Here is a 24,525-nt window from a genome sequence, read left to right on the forward strand (position 1 = left end):
CTGATGCACAAACGTGCAGCCCACCAGCGCGCGCCCCACGACAGCGCCAAGGAGCCATTCCAGAGCAGCGGGGCGCAGGGAGAAAACGGGGTGTCCCAGGCAAGTCCAAGCGCCCATGCGTTCACGGCACACATCACCATCTGACACTCTGGGGGCCAACGCCACTGCCCCTAGAATGTAATTTCCCAAGGGCAGGGCTCTGTGTCCGTGCCCTCACCACCGCGACAGTGCCTGGCCCACAGCTGGTGCTCCATAAACATGCGCTGGGGGGGCGGGGGGCAGGGGGTTGCACAGGCAGACAGGGCAGCAGGTGCCCACCTACGGGCCAGCTACACTCAGCCGGCTCACAGACGCCGTGCAGAAATACAGGCCCATGGAGCCAGAGCTGCTGATCCTTCCAGCGAAGCCAGATGCCTGGATTCTTAAGGGAAAGATGTCCATTATAAAGGTTCGTGCTATTTCAAAAAACTGGAAAAGCCTGCCCTCTATGCAGCCTGGGGGCCTGGTTTACGCACTTATCTGCCCATCTACCTTGAGCAACACCCCTGACCTATTAGCTAAGTGCCTGGCACAGGGCTCCTACTGTCCGCCAACTGGGATATGCTGGGTTTCTAACCCTGGACAAAGTGCTGTGAAGTCATCACCCTCCGTGTTCACATGAGGAAACTGAGCCTCTGAAGCATGAAAAGACCTGTCTCGGGTCACAAGGCAGGAGAGGGGGCAGTCAGATTCCAACCCAGGTCTGGGTGACCCCAAAGCCCATGCCTGATGGACGGAAAGGATGTGAGGGGTACGGGAGGGCCGAGGGGATGACAGCCGGCTGACGGGGTCAGATGGCAAACAAAACCCACGAGGACATGCTTGGGAACCAGGCAAATCTCTAGACCAGAGTCACCCCGGCTCCTGTGAACATGACACACAGAACCCCAGGCGGGCCATGCCAACAGAATTCCAGGCAGCCCCAGGTCACACCTCCTGTCCGTCCACATGTTCAGCTACAGGACTCCACCTGGGCCCAGCCCAGGGACACGAGCAGCGCCAGGGGGATCCACTGGGCCTGAGGTAGAAGCCGGGTGGATCCCCTGGCCACAGGCCCCCCTCCACCGGACACTGTCAAGGAACACTCTGCTGGACAATGGGCTCCCCAGGTGGAGGGCACGGGGTCACACGCTGCATTCTTTGATCTGCTCCCAGGGGTGCCCAGGGCTGGCACCCAGGGAGGGGCACTGCAGGGGGGAGGAGACAAGGTTCTGGAGCCCGGCTGATCTGGGTTGGAACCTGGCTGTGAGTCAAGACAAGTCACTCTCTCTCTCTCTGACCCTCGGTCTTCACATCTGTAAAATGGAAATGACTGCATCTCTACCCCACAGATTTGTGATAATTCGGTGAGATAATCATGAAAGAGCCCAGCGAAAGCCAGCTATTTTGCTGACTCTTCCTTCTCACCACCCCTCCCCACCGCCTCGATTCACCCTCTAGTCCAAGAAGGTGCAAGCCTCCTCCCCTGCTCTCCCTCCCCAAGTCTCAAGGCACCCCATCTGTATAAGGGGAATGGCAAGAAAGCAGTAACGCATCTGCCTCAAAGGGCTGAGACGCCTGTGCAGACTTCCAGGGGTTTTAACAAAGCGCTACTGTGGACGTGTGTGTGTCCCAACAAGTGGGTGCTCCACAGCCCCAATCCAGAGGGAGAGGAGAGGCTCGGGAATGCCAGGCGGCCCCAGGGGGACCACGACCCTGCAGCCCATGGAAAGGGGGCCTGGCCCACATTACTGCTGCCCGTGGAGCAGAGAAACATGGGTCAGGACGAAATGAGCCAACTTAAGTGGAAAGACCTCCTTGAGATCAACCCTTCCAAGTCCCTCACATCGCAGACCAGGAAGCAGAGGCACGGTTATACGGCGCTCGGTTACAGTCACACGGCGAGTGGGTCTCAGATCCAGGAAGCTCTCAGGCTCCGGCCACACTGAGCGACTTTCTAGATGTACACAGAGCTGCTAGCCACTTTCTACCATCAACTTCTCTTTATAGCTCTGGCTTGTGTAAGGCCAGATATGCAATCTCTGTCAGCGACCAACAGTTGCCCTCCTAGCCCAAGGCGACAAGCCGCAGAAACCCTGGCTGGGGAAATGTGGTCATATGGTCAAGTGTGGACAGGGGGCCCCTCCCATCCACACCCTGCTCTGTGACCCTGGGACCTGCACTTCCTCTTTGCAGAATGTTTACTTTCAGACAAGAAGCTACTCTCTAAAAAGCCCCAGTCACTCCTTCAGGGATGGACGGACGGACGGACAGACGGACGGACACACACATCGGTATACATGTTCAGGAAGCTCACAGAGCCCTCACAAGCCTATTTTTAGACTCCCTAGGCCAGGAGTCCTGGCTTCAGAGCCCACCAGGTCTGGGTAGCTTACTTATGGGGCAAAGGAAGCTGCCTATATGAAAAAATGTGCTCTCACACACTTTTCTAGGAGCACGATCCTTACTCTCCTCAGTTTTGATAGAGATGTGAGATAAGAAATATTTCCTCTCAGTTCTACTTGAAGTTAAACGGTGGCACACTGCCATGACAAACAGGCCTTGGTACCGGGACCGCATCAGGGAGTGGTGAGGTCTGAGGCCCACGGGAGAGCACGCCCCTGTCGGTGGGGCCCCTCACACTTGCTGCCAGGCAGAAAGGCGGCCTATATAGCCACATCTCTAAGAATGTTCAAGGCCAGAATCTGACAAAATGCTAGCAACATGTCTCGCATGCCAAACAGAAAGCGTCTGGAGGCCCAATCTGGCCTGAGATCATCAGTCTGCAGCTTACTCCAAGGGCTGACACACAGGTGAGGGGCCATGGCTCAGAGCCTGTCTGGCATGGTTGATACCCTCCCACCCCAACAGCAAAAGGCTGAATGATAAAGGCCCGCAGTTTACAATGCGGGTGAGTCTGCAGCCCCCCAGGATATTTGGCAACATCTGGAGACATTTTTGGTTGTCAAACTGAGCAGGGAGGTGGGAGGTTCTACTGGCATCTAGTGGGTAGAGACAGGGATGTTGCTAAACATTCTACAATGTCCAGGGCAGCCCCCCTCCCCCAACACACACAGAGAGAATGATCCAAACCCTGGTGTAGACCCTGGTGTCCACGGGGCTACTCTGGGGGCCACCTTGGCAGTGGGGAGTCAGTACTACTTTGCTGAAGAGGCCCACTGTGACAACTTCCTTTTAGCAAGGCTGAAGCCTGGCAGTGCCCAGACTGAAGGCTTTGGCAGGCAAAGGGACCGGGTTAGAATTTAACAGAACTGGTTTATTTTCTTTTATTTCTGCTTAGGGCAAGTGGGTCCTAGTTTTCCATTTAGGGCAGTGCGATGAAAGTTTCTTTTTAAATATGTGTATTCAATTTCTAGAAAGTGAGCCACTTTAAAAAAAGGAAAGGTTAACTATTACAGAGGTAGCAGAATGAATGAAGAGTGGAAGAGGCAGTCCAGCAAGAGTATCGTATCAATACTGCAGAGATTCAACACTGAGAACAGTTAGTTCATACCCAGGGGAAACCCAGGAAGACTCCGTGATTCTGCAGACCTCCCATGCCAAGCAGGGGGTCACTGCTCTGATCAGTACTCAGCAAGGGGACTGCTGGGCAAATAAACTCACTGCAAAACTTTCCGAAAACCCGGGGGCACAGGGACTTCTGAACAGGATGGCCAGGCCTGCTGTGTGCACAGGAAGGCCTTTCCTCACTCTGCTGGTGTTGTCATCCACCCTCACGTTACCTTCCTTACTGTTCTGGGGGGACATGATCACATCAAAGCCTCAGGAAGTAAAAGGCAGAGAAGTCAGAAGAGAGAGAGATGCAGGAAACTCGGGGTAGAAGGAGCTGGAAGGCATCCAGGGAATGAGAATAAAGGGCTGGGAGAGGAGAGGAGAGAGGGACAATGGCATTAACTAAGCATCCACTTTGTGCCAGACGCTGCTGCCCACATCTGACCTGCACACTTAATCCTCATCACATGATAGGTTGTGTCACCATCATCTTCCCTTGTGCTGAAGAGACAGAACCCCAAAGGAAAAAGCCTGAGCAAGACCTGTGGTCAGGAACGGATCTGAAGAGGCTTCAGAATCCTCACCATGTGCAAAAGCATGACCCCAGCCACCCTCACCTCCCTTTGATTCCACACAAGGAAAAGTTTAGAGGAATGAAGATTCCTTCCCTCCTTTCTACAGCTACCACTCGCTAGGGAGCTGCTTCTTTCAAAAACAAGGCCAAAGTTGGCCTCAGGACATGCTCTGTGGGACTTCAGTCTCCCTGGAGCAGGGTGTGCCCCAAACAGCCTCAGCTCTCTAGAGGGGACCAGCCTGGACCTCCACTCCTTCCCTTGCACTGGACCAGCCCTGGGTGAGAACGGAGGCAGGGTCTAGTCTCCCAGAGGTGACACCAAGACTGGTAACTACTAAAATGTGCGTGGCAGGAGAGAGAACAAATGGAGCAGAGAGGAAAGGAAAAGAAGGTAAATTCCACCTAGAGGTCTGGGGAAGTGAAAGGCCTCTCATGGAGGCAGTGATGCTCTTGTTGACTGCAGATGACATCGGAAGGGCAGGCCTGGGACAGGGCACTAAGTGAGCAAACATCTGGAGGTGCTGCCTCCAAGCAGCTTCGAAGAACTGGAGAAGAGATCTGGGAAAGCATCCACAGATGGCAGACAGACAACAGCCTGCGTCCTGGGTGTGGAATATATTCTGGGGAGCCAGGGAAGGGCTTTTTATAAGGCAGTGTAACATGAGTAGGTTCTCTCATCCACGGTCCTTGAAGACTTCTGCATGTCTGGCCTTGTGACTAATATGCTGTGTGACCTTGGGTAAATCCCAGACCCTCTCTGGTCTGCAGTTGTCTCATCTTCAAATGAGCAGATGGCTGTGTGACACCCAGCTGCAGCGCTCTGTGGTTTAGTCAACACACCTCTGGTCTGGCTCCCGTGGCGTGCTGGAGCTAGCTAGCGTTCACTGGCTTGGGAAACTGATGGTGAAATTTCCAGGAATTTCTGTAAGCCGGCTGTTAAACACAACCATGATTAAAAATCAAGTTACATAACTCTATAATTTTTTTTTAATGCTATTAAAAACAAAGATTACAAACACTCAAAACTCATCCTTTCCCTAATTCTTTTACCACATTCTACTGTTACCTATACTCTGGATGTCATTTACATCTACCGTACGGGTAAGGCATGAGTGCTACTGCAAACCTCTCTCCAGCGCTCTCAGTGACACGGTGTTTGTAGCCTGAAATTAACCAAAGTGGGAATGTTTACACCACGGAAACTGGCAGATGCTATACACCAGGGCTGCTCTCCTCGGGGAGGTGACTTAAATATTTCCCACCATCCCACTCGCTCCCACTCCCGCAATGCCTGTTGGAAAACGGACCCAACCCTTGCAAGACCTTCCCAGAGACCAGAATCTGGCTCAGGGCTGGGGGTGGGGGCGGGAGGGGCCGTTATAAACTAAAGAAAATTCCGGAGGGCAGCCCAGGGTTTCGTGCACTCATTTTTGGACCCTGGGTCCACATCCAGAGCTGCACTGTCTGTACTGTCCAATCCAGCAGCTACCGACCACACTTGAAATGTGCCTAGTGTAGAACTACATTTATGACTTCATTCACTTTTAATTAATTTAAATTTAAAAACCGACACTCAATTCCGTTACTAGGAAACGTTTAAGAATGTTGAGACAACTTTGCATCTACTTTGTCAACTGTAAATTTTATGACTTCTAAATATAGATTTCTGGTGAAAATTTAGCTCCCGAATTGAGATGTGCTCTCAGTGTAGAACACACGTTGGAGCTGAAGGCTTAGAATGAAAAATGTAGTAAAATATCTCATTAATAATTTTTATATTGATTACATGTCAAAATACTACTTTCGATATACTAGGTTTAAAAAAAATTGTATTATTTAAATTAACGTCACCTGTTTGTTTTTTTTTTAAATACAGCTATTAGAAAATTTTAAATCACATATGTGGCTTACATTACATTTCTACTGGACAGTGTTGGTCTAGAATATTCTGGGTTGTTTTTCCCCCACTTGCTCCATTTGATATTTAAAAGCAGAAGTGGGCCTAAGAAACTACGAAAGGCTTTTGCTAAGATTACAAAATCTGGAAGAAAATGAGCTCATCTTGTCAGATTGTAGGTGGGGTGGTTTGGTGAATGTCCACCGCCCCAATCAGGGGGAAGGTCTGTCCCTGGATGCCATGGCTGGGGAAAGGGTCCAGAGCAGTTGGGCAGGAGCCAGTTTCTCATCCCAAAGCCCAAGCCCTGAGAGCAGACCCCAGGTCCAGTATGGGTTTTATCAAAGACACCACCATGGAAAGATGGCCCCTGGAGCCACACGGGAGGCCTGGGTCCGAGACCCATCACGCAGCAGGAGACACCAAAAAGTCCGTGCACCTTCCAACCCTGTATCTCAGAACAAGACTTCTCTCTCCCATACTTTTGCGCATGCTGTCTCTCTCTCTTCCAACTGCTCTTCCTTCTCCCATCCCTCTGGAGAACTCCCACGCATCCTTTAAGATACAGCTCAAATGTCCCTCTGGCAGCCCTTGCTGACCCAATAATGTCCCCACCCCACAGCCTTTTCTTACTGCTTTCTGGTTGACCTCGAAGCTTTCACTCTTGTCCCCTCAAACCTGATTTCTTTCTAAAACACAAAATGTCTCTCCCCTGTGGAAAACTGCCACTGAGTCCCCCTTACGTGAAACAGTTCTCAAAGCTAAACAAGCATCAGAGACACCTAGAAGGCTCCTTACAACAGACTGCTGGGCCCCACCCAGAGTTTCTGATTGAGCAGGTCTGTCTGGGCTGGGACCTGATAGCATTTGTCACAAGGTCCCAGGGGCTGCAGCTGCTGGTCTGAGGGCGGTACTCTGAGAACCACTGATCTAAAAAGTTAAGTGCAGGGAATGCCTGGGTGGCTCAGTCGGTTAAGCATCTGCTCAGGTCATCATCTCAGGGAGCATCGGGCTCCCAGCTCAGCAGGCGAGCCTGCTTCTCCCTCTCCCTCTGCCTCTGCCTCCTCCCCTGCTCATGCTCTCTCTCTCTCTCAAACAAATTTTTTTAAAAAATAATAAAATGTTAAGTGCAAACTCTTCACCTTGGCATTGGAAGCCCTGCACACAACATGGCCTCCAGTTACTTACTGCCCTCCTCTTTCCACGTGCTGCCCTGATCCTAGACCACCCATTATCCAAATGCCACAACTTTCATGCTTCTGCACCACTGCCCCTTCTGCGGGAGACCCTTTGCCCATCACCCACCTAGTTCCAGCACCTTCTGCCTTGATTTCACAATGTCTAAAACTCAAATCCTCAAAAATGAGGACATGGCACGTTTAAGGGTCTATAAAACAACAAATGCAGGCGGTAGGGGCAGCTACAGAAGAGGAGGGTGAGAAATGGTTTCGGCCACAGCAGCAGCCCTGGGTAAGAAAGTACCAGCCTAAAGGCAACTCTGGGTCAGGACACTCTCATGTATCTATTTAAACAACCTCATGACAGTCACAGCCCAGTTACAAACTGTCCTTCTCTATCTGGTTTTCCAACTCTGCCACTTTCTAGCTGCGTGGCCTTGGGTGGGAACTTACTTAACCTCTTTGTTTCTTATTTTTATCTGTAAAATGGGGAAAAAGCAACTACCTCATAGAATGAAAAGTAAATGACATAAACCCAGTAAAACTCACAGCTAAAAGGCCTCGAACACAGTTAAGCCCTCAGTAAATGTTAGCTGTGGCTGGTATTATCTTTGGACCTGGGAAAGTCATGAACTTTCTACCTGGCCACAATCAATAATGGGGACAGACATATAAAAGATGTTTTTCTTAATGAGTACATAATCAGCAGTCCAATAAAGGTTGTATGGATGGACAGATAAGCAGATGAATGTTGGGTAGGTGTCGTGGGTGGGCAGGTAGGTGGGAAAACTCCTTTGTATAATATGAAAAGTGGCTAAAAAAAAAAATATATGAAAAGTGGCTCTGTGAGGCTGGTTTAGCAACAGACACTTCAGATGCTTAAAAATTTTCCTAAAGAGATTCACAGGCAAGCATACAAACATTCAAAGAGGTCCATCACACCTTTGTTTCTAAGAGAAAAAAAAGGAAGCAGTGTAAATGCCTAACAATAGAGAATGGCACAGTCAGAAGATGGAATTCTACTGAATAATCAAATATGAAGGTGCTTCCCCACTGACATGAAAAGTGGTTCTTTTTTTTTTAAGATTTTTATTTATTTATTTGACACAGAGAGAGAGAGGGAACACAGTAGGGAGAGTGGGAGAGGAAGAAACAGGCTTCCTGCCGAGCAGTGAGCCCGACGTGGGGTCTATCCCAGGACCCTGGGTATCATGACCTGAGCCGAAGGCAGACGCCCAACGACTGAGCCACCCAGGCGCCCCATGAAAAGTGGTTCTTAACAGAATTAAGTAAATGGGGGATCTGGCTGGCTCAGTTGGCAGAGCATGCCACTCTTGATCTCAGGATGGTGAGTTCAAGCCCCACGTTGGGTGTAGAGATTATTTAAAAAAAAATAGATTTTAAATAAAAAGAGTAAAAAGTAAAGTAATAAGTATGGCATCAATTCTTCTTTTTAAAAAACCTGTGGGTATGGGTATATATGTATATATATTTTTTTTAAAAAAAGCCTGGAAAAATATATCCTAAATGTGGTTATCTCTGGTACAAATATTTGAATGGTTTTAATCTTTTTCTTTTGTTTTTCCTTACACTCTCATTTTTCTCTGTTAACTATATAAATAATATTTGTTTAATTTCTAAAAAGAGAGAGCTTTTTAAAAAGCAGCTCCAAGGGCGCGTGGGTGGCTCAGTCGTTAAGCGTCTGCCTTTGGCTCAGGTCGTGATCCCGGGGTCCTGGGATCGAGTCCTGCATCGGGCTCCCTGCTCAGTGGGGAGCCTGCTTCTCCCTCTCCCACTCCCCCTGCTTGTGTTCCCTCTCTCGCTGTGTCTCTCTCTGTCAAATAAAATCTTTTACTAAATAAATAAATAAATAAATAAATAAATAAAAAGCAGCTCCATGAATCAGGACAGAGGAAACCCGTAGGCGCAGGTGCGTGACCATGAGCAAGAGGGCGTGCCCTTTCTGTGCCTGGGTCCCCGCCCTGCTCACCACCTCCTGAGGCACCTGGAGACAGTAGATGAGGAAGGGTTTTAGAATCTGCAGCTGGCAGTCAGCGGGTGGTTTTATCCCCCTAGTGACATCCAGGAGGCTCCCCAAGGAGATTCTCAGAGAGGCAAAGGAGAGTTGGCTTCTGTGCAGGACTGGAAGGGGAGGCAGGGTCAGCAGACAGAGCTCCGGGCGGGGCTGGGGGGGCCACATGCCTGCTCCCCTCAGATACCGGCTTCCTTCACCTCTGGGAAATGAGAGGATCAACTCTGATGGTGGTTTCTCAACTCTCCTTTGGTTTTCTTAAATAGCAGGATTCTTTTCACAAATGAAACACAGATTTCCCCATCAAGCATCAATAGTCTGCTCCTAAAAATCAGGCATCCTGTGCAAAAGTAAAAAATAAAGCCAACCTGGAACCTATTTCCCCTTATTTTAAAGATTTTTTTTTTTTAATTCACTTGAGACAGAGAGATAGAGAGAGAGAGAGAACATGAGCAAGGGGAGCGGGAGAGGGAGAAGCAGGCTCTCCGCTGAGCTGGGAGCCGATGTGGGGCTCAGTCCCCAGACTCTGGGATCATAACCCAAGCCGAAGGTAGAGGCTTAACCATCTGAGCCACCCAGGCACCCTCCCCTTATTTTAAATGGGAAAAATCATAAAGCACTACTTGTCAACTCCTAACTTCCCATTAATTTCCTAAAATGTAACTAAAGCATAGTAATACTCTCTCTACACATAATAAACTACCATGATAGGGGGTCGAATGTTACAACACCCCCCCTGCTGACCACCATATCATGCTTAACCTTGCTGTGTGCAAGCAACATGGACCTGGGCCGGCTCTCCCAGCTCCGGCACCACCAGGGACACCCAGGCCTGCCAGCCCTCGGCTCCCTCTGCAGAACATCTACACGTGGTTCGGACAGTCTCCCAACTGCATCTATAATTCACGTGACACTTGTCCTGCACGTGATTTTGTGACAAATGTTGTACTGAGTTCTGGGGACATAAACATGTTGCTTGACATATAAAACACTTGCCGAAAAATAGTCTGAAGAGACACATATGTTCTAGGAAGTCTGGGTTTTATAAACTGAGAGGCATTCATACTAGACGAGCGTCCACTGGACAAGCATTGTACAGGGTGGACGTGCCCTGTGCCAACCGGGGGCGCTGCGGAATTACTCTAGAGAAGCTGGGGGTGATGCTGGGTTTGGAAGGTGGGCTTGAAGATGCATCTGCAATGTGCACATCATGCTAAGGCTGCTGACGGAGAATGGGGGCTGCTAAGGGGCCCCCTTCTTTAGCGCCACCATTGAAAAGAATCCCCATGCAGAAGCTACGGCCAATAACGATGCCACTATTACAAATAATAAAAGAGCCACAGTCACTGAACTCTCACACCTGCCAGGTACACTTCTAAACACTGATCATGAATTAATTTCTTTAATCCCTGTAATAACCATATGAGCTAAGCACCATTACTACTCCCATCTTACAGCTGGAAAAACTGAGGCAGAGAGCTTAAGAACTTGCCCAGGGTTCTCCAACTTGTGAGTGGCAGAGCTGGGATCTGAGGCCTGGCAGTAGAACTGTACACTTCCTTCCTGCTCTAAACCCGTGTCCCCACCCCCAAAAGCGGGGAGGCTCTGCAGAAAGGGAAGGATGGGGGACCTCGAGCCCCCCTGCTTCACTTTCTTCTCACCCCAGCCCTTGCCCTCAAAGCAGACACTGAGAAAGAGCTGAGGACCTCTGAACCAGGCTAGCTCAGCCTGCCAGGCCACAAGGACCCAGAGGGGGCAGTAGGTGGCCCTTACCCACAGCTTCCCGTCATAGTAGTAGGCTCCCAGGAGCTTCACGATGTAGGGGTGGTCACAGGTGGCCAGGATGTCGATCTCCACCGTGTAGTCCTCAAGCTCCTCCTCACTCTTGGTCTCAATTACCTTGGCGGCAGCCAAAGCACCTGTCTCCTTGTTCTTGGCCTGCAAAGTGGAGACAAAGAAGGTCAACGAGGACTGCCTGGCAGGAAACGGAGCCCAGGAAGCCAGCTAGGAGAGGCCCATGGGAGTGGGCTGGCAGAGGCCGGGGGTCCGCATGGGAACAGTGAGGCCGGAGCAGGAGATTCGCTGTTCTTAACAATGGCCAGTGCTGCTCAATATGTCAGTGCCGGGGGCATGCATGAGAAACAACGTTTGGCATTTCATAATAACCGTATTTTTTAAAGTACAGCATACCCATACTATGAGATAAGTAAAAACACAAGAATGGCTTAGCTCTACAAATACCAACATGGAAAGACTGTTGTTCAGTAAGAGATCCAAGTCACTGAACAATAAAGTGGTACGACACTTTTTGTTTTTAAAGATTTTATTTATTTGACAGAGAGAGAGCACAAGCAGGGGCGGGCAGGAGAAGGAGAAGCAGGCTCCCCACTGAGCAGGGAGCCCATCATGGGACTCGATCCCAGGACCCTGGAATCAGGACCTGAGCCGAAGGCAGAGGCTTAACTGACTGAGCCACCCAGGCACCCCGGTATGACACTTTTTATATAAAAAATGGAAAACTGGGGGCACCTGGGTGGCTCAGTTGGTTGGGCACTGACTTGGACTCGGGTTGTGATCTCGGTCAGGGTCCTGGGATTGAGCCCCACATCAGGCGCCCTCCCTCTCCCTCTCCCTGCCACTCCACACTTGTGCTCTCTCATGCTCGCTCTCTCTCTGTCAAATAAATATATAAAATCTTTTAAAAAATAAAAAATAAATAAAAATGAAAAATAAGTGTTGGTGAGAATGTGGAAAAATTGGAACCTTTGTGCATGGCTGGTGGGAAGGTAGAATGGTGTACTCACCACGGACAAGAGTTTGGGGGTTTCTTAAAAGGTTAAACATAGAATTCCCACAGCCCGGCAGTTTCACTATGGATAAATGCAAAAGAACTGAACACAGGGATCTGAGCAGGTATCTGTCCACCCACGTTCACAGCAGCACTATCCACAAAAGCCAAAAGGTGCGAACAGGCCAAACGTCCATCTGCAGGTGGATGGAGAAACGAAAAGGGGTACACGCGTTCGATGGAATATTATTCAGCCTTAAAAAGGAAGGAAATGCTGGGGCGCCTGGGTGGCTCAGTCGGTTAAGCGTCTGCCTTCAGCTCAGGTCATGATCCCAGGGTCCTGGGATTGAACCCCGTGACGAGCTGCTTCTCCCTCTCTTTCTAATAAAATAAAATCTTTAAAAAAAAAAAAAAGGGAGGGAAATTCTGACACCTGCTACAATATGGATGACCCTTTGCTAAGTGAAAAAAAGCCAGTCACAAAAGAACAAATATCATATGCCCCCACTGATGTGAGATCCCTACAGGAGTGAAATTCAGAGACAGGTCTAACAGAAGCCACTAGAGGGGATGGACAGATAGTGTTTAATGGGGACAGAGTTTCTGTTTGGGAGAATGAAAAAGTTCTGGACACGGATAGTGGGGAAGGCTGGACATTGTGAATGTACTTAAGGCCGCTAAATTGTACACTTAGAAATGGCGAAAAATGGTCAGTTCTATGTTATGCATATTTTACCACAATTTTAAGAAGTGAGAGCAAGAGAGAAATGACCACGTAAGTGGTACAAGCGACTGCAGGCACGAGGAGCCGGCGTCCGGGAAAAGGGAGCAGAACCCACATGCCCTCAGGCGGCCCGTGAGCCACAGGGCTGCCGCTGGGAGCACTCCCTCACTGTGTGCACAAGGGAGCACACTTGCCTACAACACGGGCCCGAAAAGCAAGCCACTGGGGTCTGGAGCCTCTGAATCGCGATCTGTGGGAAAGCATGGGGGGAACGAGCTGCCCTGGAGCCCATGAGCAGCCCGGTCGGTCTCCACTGTGGTGCCTTCCTGAGGACAGCGTCACACGCCATTCACCTCAGAGAACAGCTCTGCAACCCGACCCACTGCAAACGGTGATGGCCCAGCTGCTCCCACACGCCCAGCACCCCAGGAAGGACAATGGGCATTCATATCGCCTCACATGACACGACAGCACCCAGCACCTCAGTGTCCCCATTCTACAGGCTTAGAGGGGGGACATGGCTGGACCTAGGGTAGTGGCACCAGAATGTGAATCTGGGTCCTCTCACGTCCAAGACTCTGTGCACTTTCCACTACCAAACAGTCTCCCTATCATCCCCAGAACTCAGAAGCCTCTAAGACCGGATGACGACAGACACCCACGAGCACTCCCAGGCCAGCCCTGCACAGGGCACCCTCCATGCAGAGACTGAGCAGGGGCACCTGGGTGACTCAGAGACACAGCAACCCTGCCCCTGGCCTCAAGGTCCAGTTGGAGACCCACCCCTCTACCGCCAGTGACTAGACTGCGTGTTATGGGGGGAGGGGAACAGAGAGGGGGTGTCGATCCTTGCCAGGGAACCTTCCAGAAGGGAGTGATGCCAGTAGGCAATTTTTATATTCATTTGTAAATTTATTCTGTTTAGGTAACTGTTTCTGTTAACTCAGCTGCAAAGTCCCCAGGCCCCCACACAGTGACAACGATGGTCTCCCACTGATCAAGGTCACTGGACTACACTTCAACATGTGCTAACTCACTTATCTCCTCAACCACCCTACGATGTTGGTGCTATTACTATCTCATGCACAGATGAGGAGACTGAAGTAGAGTCCCCTGCGACATGGGAGACAGGGCTGGTCTGGACCCGGGCTCCCAAGTCTGCACTCTTTGGCAGGCTCACCCTTCCTCCGCATGGTCCCTTCCACATGTGGCCCAGGAGCCCGGTGCGGGGGAGGGAATTTCATGTGGGGTCATTCCCCAAGGTCAGTCCTGGTGCTGGAACTCACCTGCTCACTCGCCCTACCTGAGTGGGGGTCTCTCCCCTAAACTCCTCCTAAACTTGATAGCTTGTTGAGAACACCTGAGAAACTCATGAATTCAGCCATTGGGTGCTTGTGCTCTCGTGCTCGCTCTCTCTCTCTCACCTGATTGTGTACTCGCCCTTTCATTTCTGGTAATGCTGATTTTCAAGTGTCCCATGAGAGGACCACCAAAGTACCCTTACACATTGCACAACACTCACGCTCCTTCTCTCCAAACCCAGAAGAGGAGGTGAGGCCTGCAAGAGGAGAGCTCAGGGGGATGGCCAGAGCTACGGCCAGGTGAGCACAGCGACCACCTTGACCATGCTCTCCTGACCCCCAGCCAGAGCAGCATGGGGGAGAGCTGAGTGGGCATAAGCCGCCCCCCCCCCCCCCGCAATCATTCACCTTTCACTCCTGAGAGGTGGTAAAAGGAGGCTGCACGTCATCTCTTCCTGGGTTTCCTTAAAAGAGTATTTTCTCCCCGAAGTGGGGGAGGCCCAGGCAGGGACTGTTTCCGTGAGTGCACAAAACTTGCCTTGCCCATCACCCTGAAAGGCAGCACTGACCACGGGGCTGGGCCTCCAGCTGGGCGCCAGCGCCAACACGGAGGGACACCCGCTGCCCAGCACCGCGCTCAGATCACAGAGACCAGAGCCTGCCAGAGAGGGGTTAGCTGGCAGCAGTCGTGGCACAGAAAGTGACTTGGCAAAAATTAAATTCTTTAAAAGCCTGGTTGAGGCAGCAATCTGCTCACCCCGATGTCAGAGGACGGAATAATAATAGCTGATGATACACACAGCTAACATTGCCTGAGCACTCACCGTGTGCCAGGACAGGCCTTAAATGGAATTTCTCACTTCATCCTCCATCCAACCCTCGGAGACAAGTATTAGTAGTCCCAAATTACAGATGAGAAAACTGAGATTTCGAGAGGCACGGTGATTTGCCTCAGGTCACACAGCAAGTAAGGGGTAAAAGCAGATCCCAATGCAAGCCTGTCTTGCTCAAAGAGCCTAAATTCCAAAATCTCTTCCCAACCAGCGCCTCTTGGCGAGTATCCAGGGCTTCCTGCTCCATCTACCATTGCTAAAGATAAAGGAAGACCACGTAGGAACAACATGCTTGGCAGCTGTCAGGTACTAAAAGTACCAAAACTTAATCTACCCATAAGCCACTAAGGCAGGTGTCAGCCATCATGCCCATTTCCCAGATTAGCAGACTAAGGCTCAAAGGGGTATCAGGACCCACCCAAGATTGTGAGCTGTTGTGGTCTCCTGACCCCCAGGCCAGTGTTCTCTTCACTACACTAGACTGCCAGGAATCTGCTTCTTCCCTCCCTATTCATTCATTCAACCATTATTTACTGAGCTCACGTTATAGGTGAGACACTTTTCTAGTGAACGAGACAGCTTCTGCCTAGACGGAGCATTGGTGGTAGGAACCACTGCCCTCCCGTGACATAATTCACCCTTCTTGATTTTTCTTCAGTGGAGCTAACCTGCCCACATTCCCAGTCCCCAAAATACAACGGAGCAGAATCCACCTCCATCTCTGGAACTGGGTGTGTGACTCGTCCTGGTCAATCAGAACACGACTGGCTCAGGGAGAATAATGGGATCACGTTAGCCAGTGAGATGCAAGCTCGGAATAGTAGCAGAGGCGGCTGAGGTTGCCCCACACCCCGCTTCACCCGAGCCTCCTTCACTGAGGCAGCAGGCCTGGAGCTGCTGGGACATGTACCTGCAAGCAGAGCTTGAAAATGAAACTAGCCGAAGCAACAGGGCCTAGAGAGGGCACAGAGGACACTGTTTGATCCCCAGGATTAATTTTTACACTGGGGAGGTATTGAGAGCCTCATTTTATATATAAGAAAACTGATGCTCAGAGAGGTGAAGTCACTTGCTCGAGGACACACAGCAGGTAAATAACAGGGCTGGGAGTTGAATTCAGGCCCATGTGGCTTCAGCGTCCATGTGCTGACCTCTTTGCTCGAGGTCAAATTCTGCAAAGGTGCTGTGTGGGCCTCAGTTTCCCCCTCGTAGAAGGGTGAGGAAATGATGCCCAAGCTCCCTCCGTGGTCAGATGTGAGGGCATCTTGGAGAGTGGGTGGGTCTTGGAAAGCTAACAGTGGTCCAAGTGGATGGGGCACCTGTGGGAGTTGACAGGCAAGGAGTCACATAAAGAACAAGTAGATTCCTGTGGCCTCTGACGTCCGTCTCTCCCACTGGCTGAGCAAGGCTGGGGTCCAGCAAAGGATGGGGGAGCCCCCGCCCAGCCCTCCACTGCTGGCTGGCAGTGACTAACGCCTCAGCCCACACCCCTGAGAGCAGACACACAGTGGCCACTTGTGTTTACTGGCCGGGGCACCTCCGTGGGAACAAGCTTCCCTTGTGCAGCTCTCGGGGCCCAGCCTGGAGGAGGTGGGGACAACTCTCCCAGCAGGGAGCCCTGCCCCACCCAAGGGGCCCCGGCCAGTCCAGTCAGGGGCCGGGGGCTTCCTAAAAGTCAACCACAAAGCAGCAGCTGGTGGAGACAACCCCCAGGCCCACCCCTTTCCCTCCTGGCCGCAGGCTGATCACTGTGTCCCTCCCTCCTCCTCCAGGGAAAGAGCTGGTATCACAGAACTCAGATCAGAAAGAACATTAACCACCACTCCCACACCCCAACTCCCTGACCTCCCCTGCAGAGGAAGAAACAGAGTCCACAAAAGTGAAGGCAGTGACCAAGGTCCGATCTGGGACAGCTGCCTTATCCCCCTTGCAGATTCACAACTCTCCTTTCCTTGGGCAACTGCTCTCCCTCTTGGTGCCAGGGGTTCATAAGCAGCTGAGCCCACTGGGTCCCAGGGCACAGCCCAGGCCCAGCCACTCATTCCTGGCCCTCTCAGCCATAGCCAGTGGTTCACACTTGCACAAGTGACCCAAGGCAGGCCAACAGGGTTGTATCTGGGTGGTTCTGGGTCAGTTTGGGGTTTTTGGGTTTTTTGGTTAAGTTATCAGGAAAGCGGCTTTTTTCTTTCCCTGGAGTTGCTAAACTGGTAGAATGAAAGGCTGGAGAATCCATAGCCCATGTGGCCAATCCTTCAGAGAGCCTGCCTGGGGATGAAGCCCTGACAAAGGAAACAGGGCTCACAAATGGAGAAGGGCAGATGATGAGGCCTGTGGACACCTGGAGCCAGCTGTTCCTGAAGACGGGGTCTGCCCTTAGACTTTTCACTTACATGAGCCAATAAACTCCCTTCTGGACTTCTGTCATTTGCCACCAAAGAGTAAGTAAGTTTGCCATCTCTGGGGGTATTCCAGCAGAGATCACACATCCATGGAGGTACCTTACCACACAACACACGTGTAATAAGGGCCACCTTCAAAAGGGTCACCAAGACCTACCAAGTGACCTTCACTGAGGCCTCTCACAGGACCTAACTGATAATCCAGGACACAAAGACCCAAGTAGGAAACATGGTTACTAAGGGGCCACAGGCAACAGAAACCAGGGGATTCTTCTGCCGGAAGAATTTTCCTCCAAAAAAAGTAGAGATGCGTATTTATTAAATTACCAGAAACAAGGAATAATGGGAACCTCCAGTTGGCAACAAAACAGGTGGTAAAATGGGTATGCTCATTACTGACAAAAACAGATTCCATCTTCTAAAGACAACAACTGCAATAGGTTTTTAAAGCCTATTAACCCTCATTCCTAAGAATTTAAGGCCAGGAGGTTATTCAAATAACGACAACAAAAGAAAGGTACTAGGATCATGTTCACAGTAGTCCATAAAGATGGCAAAAAAATGCAAATAAGCTAAATGTTCAACAGTAAGACAATAGTTAACTTAGTGAGGTATTAAGCAAACCTTTAAAATGATAAATAAGAGGACAATACAGTAATGAGAGAAAATAATTAAGCCATAATAGTCAGTCAACAAGGCAGGATAATAAAGTTGTAGCTAAGCTAGAACTTTGGGGAAATTCTGGGCATCTACAAATGAGGAGGACCTGAAAACAGGGCATAAGGAATACAAGTGATTTATGAAAATTAATTTCACTCAATGACATCTGACAATTATCCACAGGGGTCCCAGCAAGGACAGACCGGGGATGGTGCCCAGAAGTGACCACTTTATCTTGACCTTGTCTTGAATATATCCAGGGATGGGCACCCTCGTCCATCCAATATGGTGGCTACGAGCCACACGTGGCTGCCACGCTGAATAGAGCAGAAAACAGACTATTCCCATCACTGCAGAAAGTTCTAGGAGGCAGCTTTGCACATAAGGCTGCGCCTGGCAGAAAATACTTTCTCACAAAGGTGAGGGGGCATCTAAAGCTCACTTCCATGTTCCAGACCCAGCCTCGGAAACATGTATTTCTTTTTCTAGGAAGAAACGAAGGAAGTGCCAAGAGCGGGCAGAAGCAGCTCAGGTGGTGATCACTCGCTGGTGAGGTCTCCTAGCAACCTGGCTGGGCAGCAGGCGTGAGGGAAGGCTCCCAGCCGGCCTGTCGGATGAGCAGCCTGGGCGCGTGGGTCAGAGCCGAAGAATGGAGTAGACAAGGCTAAAGCTTTCTATTTTCCCCATCCTCTGGACTCCGGATGGCTGTGTCAAATACGGTTCAGGCCGCTGGGACCGAGGAGGGGCTTGGTCTGTGTCCTACAGTGTACAGCTGTGGAGTCCCTGCCCGAAAACATTTTCTCTGCACCGTGAGGTCTGTTACTCATCACAGGAAAGGCTTCGACTCTATTACCGAGGGAGGCAATCTAGGCCTGGAAGGTCACAGCAGGACCGGCTACGTGCAGGGGAAGGGCCCAACATAAAGGCAGGCAGGGTGTTCTGAGGGCAGCAGACATAGAGCCAGGATAGGCAGCCAAGGTGGCCTTGGGGTCGGACTTCCACCCATGCCCCGGGCTGGCAGGCATGAGCCAGCTGAGGAGCGGAGCCTGAGCACCACGGCCTAGCCCTCCAGAGGCTTGGGCCTTGTGGGCCTCAGGAAGACGGCGGCCTGCCTAGGCCTCCCGTACGGTCTCTGGAGGCCGGATAAGCATCACCCCACCGGGATCCAGCATGGGTCCACGAGGTATGCAGAAGTACTGCTGCCCGCTCCTGTTAAGAGGAAAGGAAGGCCCCGTCCCAGGTCACCCAGCTAGGAAGTGCCGTCAGGACTTGACGCAGGCCCAGCTTTCCCCTCAGAAGCCCCCTAGAGGAAACATCTCCAGGGGCCCCCACCCAGTTTCCGGGTGTGCCAGGCCTCCTTCCCCAGCTCTTCCCTCACAGCCTTCAGCCAGAAACCCTCTTTGGGCAAATGTCAGTGGCTCCCTGCTGCCTGACCCAAAGCCTGGACACCCTGGCCTGGCACGAGGGGCCCTGGTGACCTGCCCCGTCTACTTTTCCAGGATTCCACCACCACCCCCCCCATACACACCCCCCTGCTACGGCCAGTGCCCTCCTGCTTCCTACTTTCATGCCTTTCCTTCTGCTCTTTCCTCCACCTGGAGCGCCTTCCCCATACTGTGCTTATCCCACAAAGTCTAACTCAACCACAGCCTGTTCCGTGAAATGCTCTGGGAACCCCAGCTCCCCGACTACTATTTCACACCTTATCAGGCCTTTCTCCACAGACCTCCTGGTTCCCCAGTCATTTGTGTTCAAAGATTCTCTCTCTAACTTGGCTGTGAGCTCTGAAAGGCTAAGTCCATGTCCGATTCATTTTAGTCTGCCCCATCGAGCCCAGCCCAAAACAGCCAGTGGATAAAGAGGAACATGGGGGGGGGGGTAAGTGGGAAGATGGGAGAATGGGTGGGCGGGCAGGCACATGAGCAGTGGGTGGATGAATGGGAGGGTGGGGGGAGTAGCTGGATGGATGGGGGGATGAATGGGAGGGAGAGTGGGTGGATGGATGAACAGGTGGATGGATGGATGGAAGGGAGGGGGGTATGAAAGGATGGGTGTGTGGGAGGATGGACAGATGGACAGATGGGAGAGTGAGCGAGCAGGAGCATGACTGGGCAGATGGGAGAATAGGTAGACCTGAGAGAGGAATAAAGGAATGAAAAGTAGGACTAGGCAGTAAACAATCATTAAGTCTTCTTTTTTCCCAAAAGGCACTTGAGCCTCCCTTGTTGTTGACTTCTACGGACACCAGACTCTCTCCTTCCCTCAATACTATAGCCAAGAGTTATTTCTACAGGTACCTAACCTACTGCATCTCACCCATGTCCCCACCTTGTCCAACCTAGAAATGGGCAAATTTCCACCAAGTGATTTGTAGAATGGAAACAGCACAGGACCTAGGTTCAAATTCCGACTCTACGCCTTACCAGCTAAGTGCCCTTCAGGAAAGCAAGAAACCAGGCTGTCGTTTTCTGATAGCCAGGTGGACAATTCCAGAGACACAGGAGAAAGTTTAGAAGCCACCGTGGGTTAATCGGTCAACTACTGGCTGTTACAGTCCTCGCTTAGGACTGTGAGTTTTTGATTTTCAAAAGCCTCAGAGCATGTTTACCTTGTTCACCAATATTATCTACTATTATTATGTTCAGCCACAGGATACACTAAGTATTTTAAAATAATGGATGGATGAACTGGTGTTCGTATCTGTGTGCAAACAGAAAGAAATGATGCCCTCCACATAAGGACAGACAGGAAAGTGACAAGAAGTCCATTTTCTCCTCAATATATTTATATTCCTGAATCTCTAGCTGGTCTCTGGTTTTGGACGCAGTCTCCTCTCTAGCTCGGAGAAGCCAAAGCCTTTGACTGGGCAGGATATATACAGCTAGTGAGTCCTGCCAAGTGGAGAGAAACCACTTCCCTATCAATAATCACTGGGCCAAGTTTCAGCTCACGACAAATGAGACAGCCAAGTTTCAGAACAAGAGACACTTAAGGATGGCAAAGATTGTGAGGCACAAAGCAGAGGAGTGGCACGGCTTCCAAAGCCAGCCATTTAATACCCTCTCCCTCGGGGAAGGGAAGCCTGGCGAGCCATCCCGGCACAGCAGGGAAATGCTGAGCCTCCAAATCCTTCTGGGCTAGCAAATAAAAAAACCAAAACCCAACAGGATTGGCCTCAAAGATACCACGCCACGGCTTGACCGAAAACCCAGGCAACCTGTCCAACTTGGCCAGGGATGTGGGAGCCTTCAGATCTCAGCTCTTCAAAAGTGATGGGGATCCAACCCCACCTATTGCTGATAAAGGAGGTGAGAAGCTGATACAGGGCCACTGCTCCCACCTCTCCCAAGCTCCCTCTCGCTGGAGGAGGGCCCAGAGAGGAATGGGTGCTGAGTCACGGCAGGAGGGCAGCCTGGGGTCAAGAGCCGAGAGGAGGGAGAGAAGAAGGAAGCAGCTCTAGCCAGCACGTCTTCCGCGACCCACCTTCCTGCGCACACCGTGCAGGGCTTACCTCCTCGCTCCATCTTCACCACAACCTTGGGGCACGTGTGCTCTCTTACCAGCCCCACTTTCCAGGCAGTTCCAAACCTCAGAGGTGAAAACTGCTCCATGTTTTCAATCAACAGCACTTTTTGGGGCGCCTGGGTGGCTCAGTTGGTTAAGCGGCTGCCTTCGGCTCAGGTCATGATCCCAGGGTCCTGGGATCGAGCCCCGCATCGGGCTCCCTGCTTCTCCCTCTCCTTCTGCCTGCCTCTCTGCCTACTTGTTCTATCTCTCTGTCAAATAAATAAATAAAATCTAAAAAAAAAAAAACAGCACTTTTTGTGCTGTTTTTTATTATTTTAAAAATCAACACACACTCATTAAAGAGCATCTTCTAAATATAATATTACAAAGAAAACAAAGCACCCATAATCCCTTGAGCGGACCTAAAAGGTATTATGCTAAGTGAAACAAAGGAAACAGGAAGACAAATACCCTGTGATTTCACTTATATGTGGAATCTAAAAAACAAACAAATGAACAAACAAACAAACAGACTCTTAAATACAGAGGACTGGTAGTTGCCAGAGGCGGGGGGGGGGGGGGGGGGGGGAGGGGGATGTGAAATAAAGGGGATTAAGAGGTACAAACTTGGGGCACCTGGGTGGCTTAGTCTGCCTTCAGCTCAGGTCATGATCTCAGGGTCCTGGGATCGAGTCCCGTGTCAGGCTCCTTGCTCCTGGGGAGCCTGCTTCTCCCTCTGCCTGCCCCTCCTCCCTGCTTGTGCGCGTTCTCTCTGTCAAATAAAAAACATCTTAAAAAAAAAAAGAGGTATAAACTTCCAGTTATAAAATACATAAGTCATGGAGATAACAATACAATACAGTCAATGACACTGTAACAATGCTGTTCGGTGACAGATGGGCACTATACTTGCGGTGAGCCCGGAGTATCACCCAGGATTCCTGAATCATCACGTGGTACACCTGACGCATTCTGGAGCACCTCCAGGGTGCCGTGGTGGGGGCCGTACCCACCTTAACACTTCCCAGCTGGGTGACCCCAGGGGACTTACGTGACCTCTCTGTCCCTCACTTTCCGCCTTCGTCCAATAAAGATGTTCTTAGTTCCTGCCTCCCAGGCTGTTGTGAGCATTCGGTGAGTTAATGTGTGAAAGACGCTTACTTAGAACAGAGCTGGGCCACAGGGAGCATCCCACAAACATTTGCTCCCTATTCTCCGCAAGTATATGCTTCCCCACTTTATAAAAGTGGGGTTCAACTGTGCACACTGATCGGTCGTTTCGCTGAACAGTATGCTTCTGCATTGTCTGCAGTGACTGTCATGCCATTTAACCATACGGCGTCACAAACAGCCCTCTGGATCATAGAACACTCTTCCACAGCCTCGCCTCCCAGAGCTGCCGACTGTTCCAGCGCCTGGCAGGGCCAGCACAGATCGGACATACTGTCAGGCCACCCGCCCCATCCCGGGGTGCTGCACCCAAAGGCCCGAGACTTGATTCCGGATGCCAGACGGCTCTCCAAGTGGTTGGGCCACCGCAGGCCTCGGGGTCGCACAGGCGGGCAGCCCGCCCCCGCGCCCTGGCTAACACTAGACCTAAAACGTGAGGAGCTGTGCTCAGGGCAGTCCTACTGGCTCCTGGCTGTGTGTCCCCGGGGACTGGCCTCATAAGCCTGCAGGTATAAAGACAGAGAACTGCTGAATCACTATGTGCTACAGCGGAAACTCACACGACACTGTACATTAATTACACTTCAATTAAAAAAAAAAAGCCACCTATAATCCCAGAGATAACTGCCGCTAGCATTGGGGAGTACCTCCTGCCAGTATCCCACGGCGCAGGACAAGAAGTATGTCGCACTTGTGAGAGAGCTGGTATCATGCCCATTTCTGCAGAAAAGGAAACTGAGGCAATGTCACTTGCCCCAAGTCACACAGTACAGGCAGTGGCCGAGCTGGGCCTTGCGAGGTGAAGGGCACCACCACGTCAGGGGCCTCAGAGGCGGGGCTCGGGCGGGAGGCGTGGGGTGCTCCACAGGTCTTCTGGGGATCACCTTGCCGGCCTCAGCGGACGGCGTGCAAACAGAGCAGAGGCTCGGCACCCAGCTGGCTCTGCTTCCTCACTAACGCAGCCCCCAGTCCCCCTCCTTGGCCCACAGAAGCAGCAGGAGGTTTCCCGTCACCTCCAAGTGGGCTGGGCTGGAGGGCACTGGAGGAAGGAGGCTTGAAAAAGAGCTGGGGCACCAAGACGCACAACAAAGGTAGAAAGACTCGAGGCCAAACAGGGAAGCGGGCCAGCTCCGACGGGGTCATTGCCTCAGGGTGACAGAGCCAGCTTTGATGGTGGCAACAGCCTCCGAGGCCAAGAATTGGGCCTGGGCTCCCAGACAAAACAGGCTGGAGCTTTCCAGGAAGGAGGGCAAAGTCAGGCGCGCCCTTCAGGGCGTGAATGTTGCTCTTCCACCAAGCGGAGTGGCCTCAGCCACCCCCGACTGACTGGCCACGGGCACGGAGCTGAGACTGTGAAGCTGGAGCCTCTTTATCACTGAATCGTGTTCATCGTCATAACACGGCAGGCAAGAGAGAAATAAGCTTTAGGCTGACCTCCAGGAACCCATCACACCAGCGTCTATGCAAGAAGCAGCCTCCTGCATGACAAACAAGGGGAGGTGGTCCAGGGAGTCTGCCCGTCAATCCTCAGGAAGCCAGTCTGGTCCATCAGCCTCAAGAATCCTCAGCATGCTGACGGCAGCCACCTTCCCTTCTCCCTCCATTCTGAGCACTGTGTGAAGGACTGGCCGTGACTCAATCTTCACAAGTTCTCCCAGGGAAGCACTATTTTGATCCTCCAGTTTACAGCTCAAGATACTGAGGCTCAGAGAGGTGAGGTGACTTTCCCAAGGTCACACAGCAAGTAGGCAGGGAAACTAGGAGAAAGCTCAGCACTGATCCCCATGCCTACACTCACAGTCACAGTGCTGGGCCTGCCCACAGAGGGAGGAAGCGGGGGCTGGCATTTACTCATTCATTGTTCACTCATTCAGCAAAAATTTACTAAGCATCTGCCATGAGCATCTACTATGTTAGGCACAAAAAAAATCTCC

At 51.3% G+C, this 24,525-nt stretch overlaps 1 protein-coding gene across 1 annotated transcript in view; it reads right to left on the bottom strand.

Annotated features, from left to right (window-relative positions):
• Positions 1-24,525, bottom strand: part of STK10 (serine/threonine kinase 10) — a 118,530-nt gene that overhangs the window by 83,109 nt on the left and 10,896 nt on the right. The window contains exon 2 of the mRNA XM_032403706.1: positions 10,983-11,147. Within this exon, the coding sequence (XP_032259597.1) occupies positions 10,983-11,147 (165 nt within the window). The remainder of the gene's footprint in view (positions 1-10,982; positions 11,148-24,525) is intronic.

The sequence above is a fragment of the Phoca vitulina genome, unplaced genomic scaffold (genome assembly GCF_004348235.1).
Source record: "Phoca vitulina isolate PV1807 unplaced genomic scaffold, GSC_HSeal_1.0 scaffold6, whole genome shotgun sequence".
NCBI classification, from domain to species: domain Eukaryota; kingdom Metazoa; phylum Chordata; class Mammalia; order Carnivora; family Phocidae; genus Phoca; species Phoca vitulina.